This window comes from Thermomyces dupontii, assembly GCF_041956625.1.
Source record: "Thermomyces dupontii strain NRRL 2155 unplaced genomic scaffold VTN31scaffold_2, whole genome shotgun sequence".
Lineage (NCBI taxonomy): Eukaryota > Fungi > Ascomycota > Eurotiomycetes > Eurotiales > Trichocomaceae > Thermomyces > Thermomyces dupontii.
Window position 1 is genome coordinate 1,967,988 of NW_027192308.1, and position 13,431 is coordinate 1,981,418.

Below are 13,431 nucleotides of genomic sequence, written 5' to 3' on the forward strand. Positions count from 1 at the left end.
TACCTAAAGGACCGATATCGGGTTCAGTCAGAACAAGGAGGCCCTTTCCAGGCGTGTCGGTGGCGGCATTAAGGGACGGATCAACGACTACGGGTTCAGCAATTTCTTTCATTTGATGGTGTAGGCTACTGATTCACAGATTGAACAAAATTGCCCAGATCTCCCAACTAGGAATCTCGGGTCAGCTATCAATCAATTAGGATGCTCTTGGTGGCCGTCGAGGGGCAGTGGCTTACGGTTTGCAGCTTCACTTGCAAGGGCGACTACGTAGGTGACTGATCTTCCCAGTCTGTGACCCCGTTGCCCTGCTGATGACGGGGGAGTTGTGTTGGCCAGGTCAAACTTGAGGAAGATTCAAGAAGGCACCTTCGCAACTCCTGATCTTTTTTTTTTCTATTTTTCTTTGCATCCATACTTACCGACCCGCTGGACTCTGTTGAATCTCGTTATTCATATTTGAATGTCTGTTTCGCTCGTAGAAGATGAGATATCTGCCGTTGATTGATGCCAGCGTTTTGTACCTGGCGCGTACACTGCACACCCCAAACGCATCCGCGGTGCACAGAGGGAGCACTTTGTGGGGCATTGTGCCTGATTTGAAGGCTGGTGGTTCGAATCTCGTGTCGGTTTTCTTTTTTTTTTTTTTTTTTTGGAACTCCAGACCCATTTCATGACTTGCAGGCTGTTAAGCTGTCAGAGAGAATTGCTTCAACTCTCAACATCCTTGTTAGAACCACCGGAGAACGGCTTTTCAGCCTTCCAAAAGGCTCTTTTGCAGACTTGCAGCTGTCTTTTGCCATTAGGCCCCGGTGATTAGCGGGTCGCGGGCAGCTTTTCCAGCAACCTTCTTAAAAGTCCGACTCGAGACACGCGCAACGACGCGTGATAGAAACAGCGAAGTGTGCATACTAATCATGGCCTCCCTGTCATTCTCACTCGAGCCTCCGGCACTGCTGCGTCTTCATGACGCGTTGATCTGCCTCTCCAAATTCAACGAGAGCGTGTCTCTTGAGGCGGAATATGATCAGGTAAGACGAACCTTCTCAAACTGATGATGTCCATGAGACCAACGCTATCAAGCTTCGTCTGAGTACCCTGAATAGCTCAAGGACAGCATATGCGTCTTTCGTTTTCGATTCCACCAAGTTCTTCTCAGCGTACTCTTTTTCGTTGCCGCGAAGGGGTCCGGACAGGTTTTCCTGCCAGCTTTATCTCAAGGTACTTCCGATCTTCTCCGAACCGGGCCAAAAAAGGGTGTGGTTCTCATTAAGAATACTTCAGGCCCTCCTGTCCATTTTCAAAGGCAAAGCAGCCGAATCCCGAGACAGGGATACCGCCGTGGAGCGCTGTGATGTCCGCCTCCACGACTCGCTCAGCCAGACGGAATGCCGGCTTATCGTCAAGATGATCTGCAGTCAAGGTTCCCGAGGCGCCAACGTCCGCATCAGTGCGGAGACTCGAAGCTGACGTTATTTGACAGGCGTTGTGAAATCGTACAAGCTCACTTACGAACCGGCCAATGTCCAGCACGCCATCTTTGACAGGACAAAAACAAGAAATCTGTGGCGAATAGACTCAAAGATCCTACGGGAGCTCATCGAGCATTTCAGTCCGTCATCTGAGGAGCTAGATATTTACTCAGAGAAGGGAAAGGCAATTCTGACTAGTTATACGACCAAGGTCACCGATGGCAAAGGTGTGCCCCGCATAAAACATCTCGAAAACAAATGCTGATTGTTTTATCAGAGATCTTGAAGCAGCCAGTTCACACGTCGGTGGCTATAGAAACTAAAGACTTTGAGGAGTTCCTAGTGCAGGAGAATGTCCATGTCGCTATCAACGTAAAAGATTTCAAGGCCGCTGTTGTTCATGCAGACAGCATGAAAGCATCAATAACGGCGCGCTACACTCGGGCATGTCGGCCTCTTCAATTGGCCCATGAATCCGACGGCGTCGCCTGTGAGTATACGTTAATGACACGCGGGGACGCAGGCGACGAGGAAGACGAGTCGGATGATTCGCAGGCCGTGTCCCAACTCTCCGCAAGGCCGGCAGCACGAAACGAATCTGGCAACGCATCTGCTTCGACAAGGAACCAGATGCCTCCTCCACCACCCCGGCACTCAATTCCTCCACCGGCTCCCAGGACCGCGCAGCTTTCACCGCCAAAGGTGGAGGCTTCTGGCACGCGACCCACCTACGTAGATATGGATAATTCCCTGTTTGTCCCTGTGGATGATGACAGGCAATGGGATGAATTGAATCTTGACGATGAAAACGCCGAGGACAGCCTTAGATGGGACCAGAGTCTTGAGCCTGTTAGTACCTCGTCCATTTCTCAGATCCTTCCTCAGCTGACGCCAAAAAGGGATCACACCACGCAGGTCCGAGGAGGACCATTGTCCATAACATGGGCGATATTCTTCCTGGACGGCAAAGAAATGACAACGCTGCGGATGAGCATAGAATCCCGCCCACGCAGCACATATCTCAGGTACGACTTCCGGACACCGTACGACCACGGCGGAGTGAACTGACCAGTGCAGGTGCGCGAACTCGGTCTCTTTGACTGAATCACCCAAAATGCCGTAGAGGCCGGGAAGATGCAGCCCTGCATCGCAATACTACGACGTGATGATCCAACTCGTTGCGCAACCTGCTCCAAGGCCTAGGACAGTGGTGTCCTGCGGAAGAGGAATGACGTTGTATCTTCCGGCGACGTTCCCCCTCTCATCAGTCTCCGGGCCGCAATTCCCATGCTCACCCCATCCAAAGGCAACGACCGTTTTCCGGTCAGGAAGCAACGCGATGGCATGCTCGCTGCCGACGGCGATCTGGGCCACTGGGCCGAGATCCGGCGGCGGCAACTGACCACGGTCTTGACGCCCCCAAGCGGTGACATTTGAATCAAAGTCATGTACATAGATGCCATGCCAACTGGCAGCGATCGATCTAGCCTTCGTCAATGTCGAGGGCGCGTCTGACCTGATGCGCCAGCGATCATCTTGCGCACCTAGAATCACATACTGCCCGGACTCTTGCGGGCCCGTAATCACGGTAAACTCGCGGCCGCAGACCACCGCGCGCGCTGCAAAAGGGATGGCACCCTCGATTTTCTCTGGCTTCCACACGATCTTCTTCGCCGCGAGAGCGGTTCCTAGCTGACCTTTCCGTGCGGCACCCCATCCGTAGACATCTCCATTCGACAGGATCGCAACAGTATGTCCCATGCCGCTCGCAATCGACACAATACGCTGCTCTTGGGGCGGGAAATCCCGTAGAACTTCACACGCAGAAGCCCTGACAATGTCCTTGCCGAGTCCCAGCTCCCCCCTGTCCCCAGAGCCAAGCACGTAAACCCTCTGCCCATCTCCCACTCCATTCTTCTCTTCGTCAATATCGGCAACTAGGAAGCTTGCCGCCCACGACGCGGAGACATCTCTGAACCTATCCACCACTGTTCCGTCATCGCCATCACGTAGCCGCACCCGCCGGAACCGAAGCAGGCTTTCCTCCTGAACCCCCCCACATCGTCCGTCCGCGTTGAACCCCGCCGCGTACACCGCGCCAGACTCAAAAAGGATCAGGGTATGGTTTCCTCCGGCGACGATGCGAACCACGCGGCCTGCTCCTGGAGGCGGTCGTTGTTGCGGTTCGGTGTCTGCGCGGCGATGGTGGCAGTCGTCGTCGTTGTCGAAGAGACAGTGCGTTGGTTGCGAGACGTCGTCTTGGTGTCCGAGGCCGAGTTGCCCGGAGCCGTTGGAGCCAAAGAAGAGGATTTGCATATTTTTCAGACCGTAGTACAGAGTATTCTTCGCTCGGCCTGCTTTGTTGCGTGTGATTATATAAAATGGACTGTTGATTTTGCAGGTTAAGCTAGAGAGCTATCCATGCCGACGTTCGATGTGGGGGATCATCTGAAGCTACTCGTATGGATTTTTTCCAACCAAGGTACGGTACCTATTGGGCTGCGAAGTCCGACTCTGCCACCTCCTCGTGGTGCAGCCTGGTAACATCACCTTCTGGTGATGGCTAAGAGCAGAGCGGCCGATATAGGCTCTAGTGAGCCCCCTGTCGAGCCCCGCTCCAGGGACCCGTTGCGTTAGGTTGAACTGGATCGTGTCGAGCATGGCAAGCCAGCGACAAAGAGAGCGGCCTTCATCGAACAGATTCTGACGTTTCTCGACACGTCATGGACAAAAAGACTGACTGAACGAGCTACCTGGCGACGTCTCTACGGCGGCGGCCACTCCGAGGCCAACGATCGGGCCTCCGGGTCCTAAGGGAGGCGACCACTACCTCCCCACGGAAGATACCACGATCGATGCTCGTCGAGGTTTTTCTCCCTCCACGGAGGGTTTTTCCTCTACACCGACCCATCACATGGACTTGGAGGATGGTGGGTAGTACTCCAGGGAACTGCAACACCGCGGGATGAGGGACCCGGGACATGGGCTGGATCGGGGAGAATTCCGGCATTGCGCAAAGAATAGGCCACGGCCGGTGCAGCATCGGCGGCCCCTCACCATTTATGACTTATTCATGTGTATATAGTCACAGATAGGCGGTACCTAATCACTCCGCCCGTCCTATAGTCCGACTCGGGCTCATGTCACGTGCCCCCTAAGTGCCTGACCCTGGACGTTAAATACACTGGTGACACGCGGCTATAGCGCGCATGCCCTGAAATGAACCGAGCCTTGTCGTATAGGTAGTCAACGCGGTCTCTGTAAAGGGAGAGCAGAGGAATAGCTGAGCAGCAGCTCCCTACAGACAAATGAAGCAGGTCTTGATTCGATGAAGTGCACATGAAACTCAAACTGTAAAGGAGCAGAACATCACCTCTGGGATGACGAAGATCCCTGGGGAAGCCATGGTTTTTACTCAGTACTATGTTACTGTACTGAAACACCGTTTGCGGAGGAACTCTTTGTTTTTCTGAATCGGAGCTGGCGCTCCAGTCATGTGGAAGAGGGCATACTAAAGAGGGCTTGCAGGAATGAAAAGGAAATGGACGAATACCTAACTAATGTACTGCTTAGAACCATTTTAGATAGATGACTTCTCACACTCCTATTAGATGTTTCTAACCACAGAGCCACGGACATTTGCAGTACAATGTTGGGGCTCCTCCATTGCTGTTAACGTGGACGGCTCGGACCTTGAGAGCAAGAGGCCGAGCCGTCGAGGCTACACGAACAACTTGTCCAGGCACGACAGGAGTACATAGTATTGTTACAAACTAGGTCAAACTCTATGTCTTCCTAATGTTGTTGTTGCTGGATCATTCTCGTGTCTAACCAGGACGTCGCATACTTGTTCAATATCAGCAGTATGATTCAAATGGGTATATATACCCTATTTCATGCAGTAAAGCTAAATCATGACACATTACAAGGATGCATCTATACATGTACAGCGACAATAGACACGGCCCCAGGCCCTAGACGTTATGATCCATCGATCGTCGTCTGTACAAAATCATTGCTCCTTTTGCGGCGTCTTTGAGCTCTCGCTGTCTGTCGGAGTTGTCTTTGACGTTCCGGAGCTCTCAGTATCGGCCTGCGCCGCAGGCGGCAGCTGCGAGAAACCCTGAATGCTTTTCTCCATGCCGCGGAACATTGGGCTCGTGCGCTCAAAGTAGCGGTTCACATGTCCCTCAAACAGCGTGTCATCCGTGTCGACATCATGGTCTCCGTCTTCAGACAGTTTTCTCGCCATGCCCGCTTCCCATTCTGCGCGGTAGTCTTCAATCTTTTGCTTGTAGTCCAGATCCGGATCGTACCGCTTGCCCACTCCCCAGAGGCGCTCCCACAGGGACAGGTGCTGCGGATGTATGGCCACGCCATGGTACTCATGCTCGCGGCCCTGCCGGATGTAGTGCCACCGACGCTCCTGCTCCTTCAGGTCGAGGCCGGTGGTGTCTGGAAGGAAGAGCCAAGTCATCAGCATCCCGGCCAGTCCAAACCAAGGCACCACGTAGAATCGCGTCTGCACGTCCATGTAGGCAAACATGATGGTTGCGACCAGCGCACCCAGCTTGCCCCAAGCGGCCGACAGACCGTGGGCTGTGGCGCGAATCGGCGCGGGATAGCACTCGGCAGCCACAAGGAAGGTCACGCAGTTGGGGCCGAATTGGTTGAAAAAGGATGACAGGAAGTACATCGCCTGAAATTCACGAATGTGCTCCGGAGAGGTATAGTACTCGTAGTTGAAGGCTGGAACGATGAAGAGGATGAAGACCATCAAGAAGCCCACCTGCTGCATCCACTTTCGACCATACAACTTGTTGTCAATCAGGAAGGACGCGAGATAGTAGCCGACCAGCGACACGCCGACGTTGAGCAAGTTCCAGAGCCAGTTGGCCATGAGAGCATCCTCATCCCCCGAGATGACCTTGATGAATTGCGACTGAAAGAGCTTGTTGCCGTAGAAAAAGACATCGTTCGCAAACCACGCTCCACAGGTGGCGATCATTCGGCCTCCAAAATACTTGAAGGTCAGCTTCAACGACTCCATGTCGTAGCCGGTCACGGACGCCTTCTTCTTGGCGATATCGAGCTGGCGGGAGGCAGCCTTCATGTGGTAGGTACGGTAGTAGACCAGCCACAGAGTGCCGACAGCTGGGAAGGCAAACGAGACTCGGTATGTCCACTGGGCGGACACGGTCGAAAAGGGAGGATTGGCCGATCCATGGTGGAAGCAGAGCAGTAGGATGATCAGCAGCCCTTGGTTCAAGAGCTGACCCCAGCCTTGCATCAAAAAGGCACTGGTCACCTTGCGGCCGCGGTGGAGGCGGTCCTCGCGTGTCGACACGCGGCCGGAGCCCACACCATTTTCCATGCCCGACGTGGCCGTCATGGGATACTCGCCGCCAACGCCAATGCCATAGATGAAGAGCGACCAGGCATAGCAGACGATCCAGCCATTCTGTGTGACTCCCCACGCGGCCGTGAGCATGACCAAGCCGAGGAGCATGATCGCAGCATCCTGGATAAGACCCCAGCGACGGCCGATCCTGTAGAAAGCACACGGTTATTGGCGTTAAACCCGCAGATGAGTAGAAGAATGACTTACCAGTCACCGATATAGCCCACGAGAATCTGGCCGACAATAATGCCGGCAATTTCGAGATAGTCAATCGCATCGAGCCAGGTCTTATTGCAGATGCTATGCTCTTCCCAGCAGGCGGGGAAGGCCGCCTCGAGCAGGGGCTTCACGTTTCCAATCGAGAATAGAACGTAACTGCATTCGGTTAGCGACACCGCCAGAACGGAACGACTGCACTATGTATCGCACCCTTCCAGCAGCAGCCCGGCGCCGGGGAGAACCATATTCTTAAAATAGTAAGAAACCGGGGAAAGAGGATCCTCCTTCGTCATTCGACCAATTGCCCGGAGCTCGCTGGCGGCCTCCGCCCGATCGACCGCCGAGACGAACGAGATGCGCTTCCAGATGGGCAGATCGGCCCAGTATTGCCCATCCTTGGTATAGCCATCGCTGGGACGAATCAGCGCGTCAAAGGCATCCTTCTCCAGCGCCGTCATCTCCTCAAACTGGGGGTGGGTGCCCGCCATGTCGGGCCCATGGGGCAGATTTGGACCCAGCGTCGCCATGATGGTGCGATTCGTATCTGTAAGTCCTTGGTGACAGCCGACAGGCGAAGTTATTGGAGGTCCCCGAGCCAGTTACCGATCTTGGCTCCAGGCGAAGCAACGCCCAGAGTCGACGGCGTTTCTTGGGGGGCAGGCCGAGACTTTAGATATAAAGACAAGAGTGGCTGCCGCCCGGGCCGGTGGGAAAGACAAGAGATCTGGCCGGAATCGATTAGTTAATCGATCACCAGACGATTTCAAAGACTGACAGCCACGCGGAGGAGAAGAATTAACCTGGACGAGAGAACCCAGGCACGAGGGCGAACGGCGGCTTTTGATATGCTGCCGGAGCCGGGCCTGGTCGGACCGGATGGCCGGCGGGGACAACCAGACACTACCAACGAATACTTCGTACTCCGTACTCGTACATAACCTAGGTAATGTACTCGGTAGGCCCGGCACCGGAGACTCATTGGGACTGTCTCTCAATGACAATCCCATGCTGATTGAGTATTGACACTGTCCGTGGTGGCCAAATTGGAGCATGGGCCGTCCGATGGTCGCTGGCGGAAAGCGGAAAGGTGCAAAAGCTGCAGCGGACCAATCAGAGAGCCGGATGCATGCACGTGCATGCACAAAATACCCTAAAAAATTCATCCAGAACTTGTCCCCTGCGCGAGGATCGACCGCCGCTCCAAACAGTCAGTTTGGTCAAACTCCCCAGTCTGCCAAGGCTTCTATGCCAAGACTTCCACGATCGGCAAGCCTCGCCCAAGCCACCACTTACGTAATCAAGTTAGCGACTGAGCGCGGCGCGCTTGTGGCGGCTCCCTTTTCCTTTTTGATCTCTTTGGGTCCCTGAGGATTTATCAAGGCCATCTCGCACTCAGTTCCGTACTTTGTACACTGCTTACCCGTCGTTGGCATGCTCCTTTCTCTTTGTCGAAATGGAAGCGACGATAGCTGAGCTCCTCTGGCCCTGGGAGCTGCGTGCTCCGATCGGTCATCTGTCGAACGCGTAATGCCTCAGTGCATTGCAGATCCGCCTTGGTTTCTTAAGAAACAAAGACTGTCGTCGTAAGCCACAAGCTGGCAGTCGGAGGACGCGCTCGGAGCCTTGAAGCCACAAACATCAGCATGAACGACGATCTTGAAGGAATAGCAGGCATCCATCGGACGAGACTGGAATCCCTTGGCGAAGAAGACACTCCGACCGTCGAGTCGACTCCTTGCTCTTAGTTCTATTCTCGATATGTAACTTGATAGCGGATCATGGCGATCATTGCACAGCGTAAGTGCTCTTTGATAGTTTGCTCAAATATCCCCTGTTTCGCGATTTATTTCCTGCAATTAATCCCAAAAAGTTACCTTAGTTTTGGGATGATCTTGGCATCGAGCAGCCTCATCGGCTGTTGGCCTTCTGCAGCATCTGGCTTAGGCAGTTTGCGCCGTTGAACACGCAATCCATCACTATTCGTTTGTTTCTTGGCCCGTTGTCGAGACAATTGGTTCTGAATATTTGCTGGAAGCCTGAATCTTGACACAGTATTCGGTGCAGCGTGTTGAAGACAGGAGTACTTGGCAGCAGTGTTCGCAGTGTCGGGTCTGCGGACTGTGCTCCAGTTGGAACACAGAACACATCAGACCGATCCCAAATGAGCTTCGAAAGTTGCATCAGCCCCAGTCAAGAAACCTCAAGTATTCGTCATCGGGAGAGCATGAGCAGTATGTAGGTAGGTTCATCCTATCAAACTCTGCACTCCGACTACTCCATATTGAAGCCAGAAACCGAAAATGAGAACGTCTCGGAGGCGCAAGATAGACTATATGGGTTACACTAGGACTGTTCTTTCATCCCAGCGATTACGAATCCCATGCAGTGTATGTATGCATCAGCAATCCATAATTAGACAAGTCACCTGACCAAAATCGCAGGCAATCATTTTCCCGTGCAGCCATATCAAAAGCATTCAACGCATCAACACTTTCGCTAATTCGTCCTGGTTCTAAATATGGATTGTATCGGTAGGTAGTATGGATTAATCGGGTGTTAGTTGGCGGGTTTATCGGCGAAAGTAGGTTTTGCCCTAACCTCCAGAATCAAAAACATCCAAGCCCTACCCAAGACTGTACTCGTAAAATACCGATAGGGGGTGCGGGTGTTGAATTATGGCAGGTTATGCAGCATGTCACAAGTATCAGAGGAAATAGATGCCGACAGTAAGACTGATGTCAATTTCTCTGAGTCTGCTTGCCCATCTACGTGGAGGGAGGTGACCTCAATTCATGTACATAGTTTTAGACAAACAAAACACGAGACAAAGGATTGACGAACAACAAAGTGAGAAAGGTACCCAAAGAGTGACTGCGATTCATCAGATAATCAACAACGGGCACGAGTAGGTAGGTAGACTTGTGAATATAACGTGCCCGCTCTTTGCCCACCTGGCTTACCTTGGTTGAACATCGGATACTGCTCTTCCGCATCCTTGATCGAGTTTGGGAGGAGCCAAGGGGACAGTCAAGATGTCTCCCCTCTCCTTCGTTTTTCAAGTAGGCAGTTACTTACATACGGTGTACATCCGATCTACGATCTCGTCGAGATAGAGAAAGACTCGCTAAGGACTTGAAAAAATCTATGAGCCTATCTCGCGGGTTGAAAAAGGGTGGGTTTTTGGGTGCGTCAGGCTTGGGCTCGGTACTGGGCATGATGGACTCTGCTCGTCTACGAAGTGAAGGGAGTTGACAGAGAAAAGTCATAAAATACGTGGGATTGTTTCGTTCAACAAGCAGGAGCTCGAAGCTCTCCTCGCTTTCAACAAGGCCACCTTTTGCGACGGCAATCTGTTGACAAGTCCCCGTGTACCAACTTGTGAGATGAACTGGGCGTAGGTTGGGCTTTTAGATTGCCGACAAACTCCCAGCCACGGCGGGCGCATTGCCAAAGTAGCACATAGAAGAACGACTCAAGATCATGTCGGTACGTATGGTCTTGGTTCAACAGCACCTGGATAGCCATGAACTCTGTGGTGCCAGTTCGACGCCAAGCACCAACAAGCAAACGCGCCAGACTCCGTACTCGGACACCCGGGTATCACAAATGGACAATCACTCTTAAACGGAACAACAAACGACTAGGCCTATCCTCCCTCGCTGAATTCGCTGGGTTCATCAGAGAGTTTGAGGATTGCCTCGTCAAAAGCTTCGATCATGGGCCCGTACAGAACATCCGGATTCTTCGGCGTCCCCTTGAAAGTCCCACGGGGACCCAATGAAAACAAGATGCGACGCAGCCTTCGGCATAAGGGTTTCAGACTCCCCAACTCCGAGGGAAACTCGTTGGCGCTTCGCCCTTTATCAAGCTCCTTCGCAAGATCCATGCCAATCAGCATCCCCGCAAAGCCAGTTTTTTCGTGATTTGTTATGATGATGTTGTTCTCCGAAATGTCCCGGTGAAGAATCTTGCCATCAAGATAAAGAGACCGATGTGCTTTGATCGCATCGCGCAGTGCCCCCACCAGTTCCAGCGGCGATTCGTATTTATATTATAGATCGGCCGGCCAGCAGGAAATATAACCAGGCAGCGAAAAATGCGATTGTCGTACGGACCCACGGGGAGCAAGCAGACTAGTTCCTTGTGTTTCTTGCACTTTGAATGTGACCTCGTTTCGAGCACTCGCGGAATCACTTTCAAACCGAGGTCGCTTAGACTCAGGGTATTCAGAGTTGACTTGTGGTTGCCCGAACGCCCGGATGTACTTACAGAGCTGGTCCAACTGGGCTTGTTGGACGACACAGCAGGGTATAGCGGATGAACGGACTGAGACGGTGATACGTTTGGCGTGGACCGAAAAGTGTAAGGTCTCTTTAACGTCATCTCTGACCGCATCTCGCTGATCCTGGTGATGTCGCAATGTCCTACCAGTCTGGCAAGGCCTCTAACTCCTTTCTTGTTTGCTCGCTGAAGAAGATGCGCCTCAGACTCCCGCCGGTCTGACGTCCACGAAAACTTGGTCACGTAGTCCCAGTCCCCGGAGTCTGCCATTCCGGAGAGAAAGCAGGAGGTTCCCCGGCTAACAATCGCCCGTTGGCGGATCAGAGGCTTCGGCTCCAACTGGATCCGCACATTTTTCTCCACTTGTACAAAATATAACGGTCGCCGTCACGCTCGATGAAGGTGTCTAGCCCAAGCTGCTCCTCATCCATCATGATATACCCAGCAATCAACTGTATGAAACGCTCTGGCTGCTGGTGAATATTGAATGGACCAGGGCTATAGCAGCCTGAGCGATCCAAAACCCACGTCGTCATCCAAGACCCGCAAATTGTAAAGGCGTGGAGGTAGCGTCGTGTCGGCTGCGAGGCAAAAACCTCTCGCGCGTATACAGCGAGCTGTACCAGCGGTTCTTAAACACCATGATTGGAGGCCTTGAGCTCGCCGATCACCTCAATGTCCCTCCAGTCGTGCTCATCGTCAGAGGTATCCTCGTTCTTTCGTTTGACTATGACATCAATCCGCCGTCGTGCCTCACCACCGACAAGCTCTCGCGGGAGGTCGATCGTGTAGTAACCACGCTGTTGTTCCGAGAGAAAGTCTTCCTGCAACTTGGACAGCCGTTCAAACACTTCCTGTTGAGAAGGATGATTGCTAAGGCCATCCCATCTGCCCCCGGAATGAAGGTACCTCATTGATTGGTATACCTTCTGCGCGCGATCCGTCCAGTCTTTGTTCTCGAAATATTTCTCGTGAAATCCTCGAACATTCCGATATGTGCAATCTTGAATTTCCTTAAAAACCCTGAGTTCAACCTGGGTACGCGTCTGCTCGCTGCCTTGCAACGACCCAGAGTTGGTCCTAAACGGCGTGCTGGACCTCACATTGTGATCAACCGGTGGTAGTGGAGTCGCTCGAGAGATTTTGGCAATGAGATCGAAGATAGCACGCCGGATCTCGACGTCAGCTGCCTTTTGGATGATGAGTTTCACAAGGGGTCGGTAGTGGGCGAAGTGGACGTCGCCACTTCGGAGACCTTGGTAGACAGAGAAAAGTTCAGCAAGTAGATCTCTACCGCTGGTCCTTGAACGGAGTTTCAATGCAGCTTCTGTTTCGCAGAAAGCAAGTATAAGTTTTGATAGCAGGTTTCCAAATCGCTTGGGCTCGTCATCAACGCCTTCAGAACTGTATGAACTGTCCACGTCCCGAAGAGGTTCTATGAGAGTATCAAGAGCGTTGCCCAAGGGATGGTCTCTGATGACCCTGAGTTCTTCTTCTGACAGCGAAGCCATCGAAACATGTGAAGCAGGATGTTCGATGAAGTTGGATCGAAAAGACTCATTCCTCAGGATGAGAGGACAAGATCATCAAGATGTGAAGTTGGGCGTCAACATGGACACGGATTTTAGGGTCTGAGACGTGAATCCACACGCAGGGCCCTTCCGCTGAGAGAGAGAGAGGTTTTACTTAATTAACGCCACGGGGGCTGCCCGAGTTTCCTCGAACTAGCGCATGGACATCATCAGTCTGAAAAGGTTCGTCTTACCTGATCATATTCCGCCTCGAGAGACATGTTCTCGTTGAATTTGGAGAGGCAGATCAACGCGTCATGAAGACGCAGCAGTGCCGGAGGCTCGAAAAACGTACACCAGGAGCACAGGCTCAAGCATGGACAGGAGGATTCCAATCAAATTAAATGCTTCCCTATCCATGACCGCCACGTCCAAGATTCGAATGAACCGAAACAATCATTCAACTCATATCAAACAAGTAGCCTACTGTCCACCAAAAAGTCATCGCACTCGTTCTCTCTGAAGTTTCGGGCTCAATGCAGTCCCCAAC

At 52.7% G+C, this 13,431-nt stretch overlaps 5 protein-coding genes across 5 annotated transcripts; 1 reads left to right on the forward strand and 4 right to left on the reverse strand.

The window, feature by feature from the left end:
* Positions 1–914: 914 nt before the first annotated feature.
* On the forward strand, positions 915–2,537 carry VTN31DRAFT_3113 (uncharacterized protein; the record flags this gene model as incomplete). The annotated part of the gene is made up of 5 exons (XM_069403357.1): positions 915–1,028; positions 1,081–1,218; positions 1,282–1,420; positions 1,481–1,696; positions 1,747–2,537. The coding sequence occupies 5 exons, from the start codon at positions 915–917 to the stop codon at positions 2,535–2,537; spliced, it is 1,398 nt and encodes a 465-aa protein (XP_069262546.1).
* Positions 2,538–2,624: 87 nt separating this feature from the next.
* On the reverse strand, positions 2,625–3,785 carry VTN31DRAFT_3114 (uncharacterized protein; the record flags this gene model as incomplete). Its single annotated transcript, XM_069403358.1, has 1 exon — positions 2,625–3,785. The coding sequence occupies one exon, from the start codon at positions 3,783–3,785 to the stop codon at positions 2,625–2,627; it is 1,161 nt and encodes a 386-aa protein (XP_069262547.1).
* A 1,696-nt stretch (positions 3,786–5,481) lies between these two features.
* VTN31DRAFT_3115 (uncharacterized protein) lies at positions 5,482–7,616 on the reverse strand (the record flags this gene model as incomplete). The annotated part of the gene is made up of 3 exons (XM_069403359.1): positions 5,482–7,018; positions 7,078–7,245; positions 7,300–7,616. 3 exons carry the CDS (start codon positions 7,614–7,616, stop codon positions 5,482–5,484), a joined length of 2,022 nt encoding a protein of 673 aa, XP_069262548.1.
* Positions 7,617–11,016: 3,400 nt separating this feature from the next.
* On the reverse strand, positions 11,017–11,640 carry VTN31DRAFT_3116 (uncharacterized protein; the record flags this gene model as incomplete). The annotated part of the gene is made up of 1 exon (XM_069403360.1): positions 11,017–11,640. One exon carries the CDS (start codon positions 11,638–11,640, stop codon positions 11,017–11,019), a length of 624 nt encoding a protein of 207 aa, XP_069262549.1.
* A 362-nt stretch (positions 11,641–12,002) lies between these two features.
* Positions 12,003–12,881, reverse strand: VTN31DRAFT_3117 (uncharacterized protein; the record flags this gene model as incomplete). Its single annotated transcript, XM_069403361.1, has 1 exon — positions 12,003–12,881. The coding sequence occupies one exon, from the start codon at positions 12,879–12,881 to the stop codon at positions 12,003–12,005; it is 879 nt and encodes a 292-aa protein (XP_069262550.1).
* Positions 12,882–13,431: the final 550 nt, after the last annotated feature.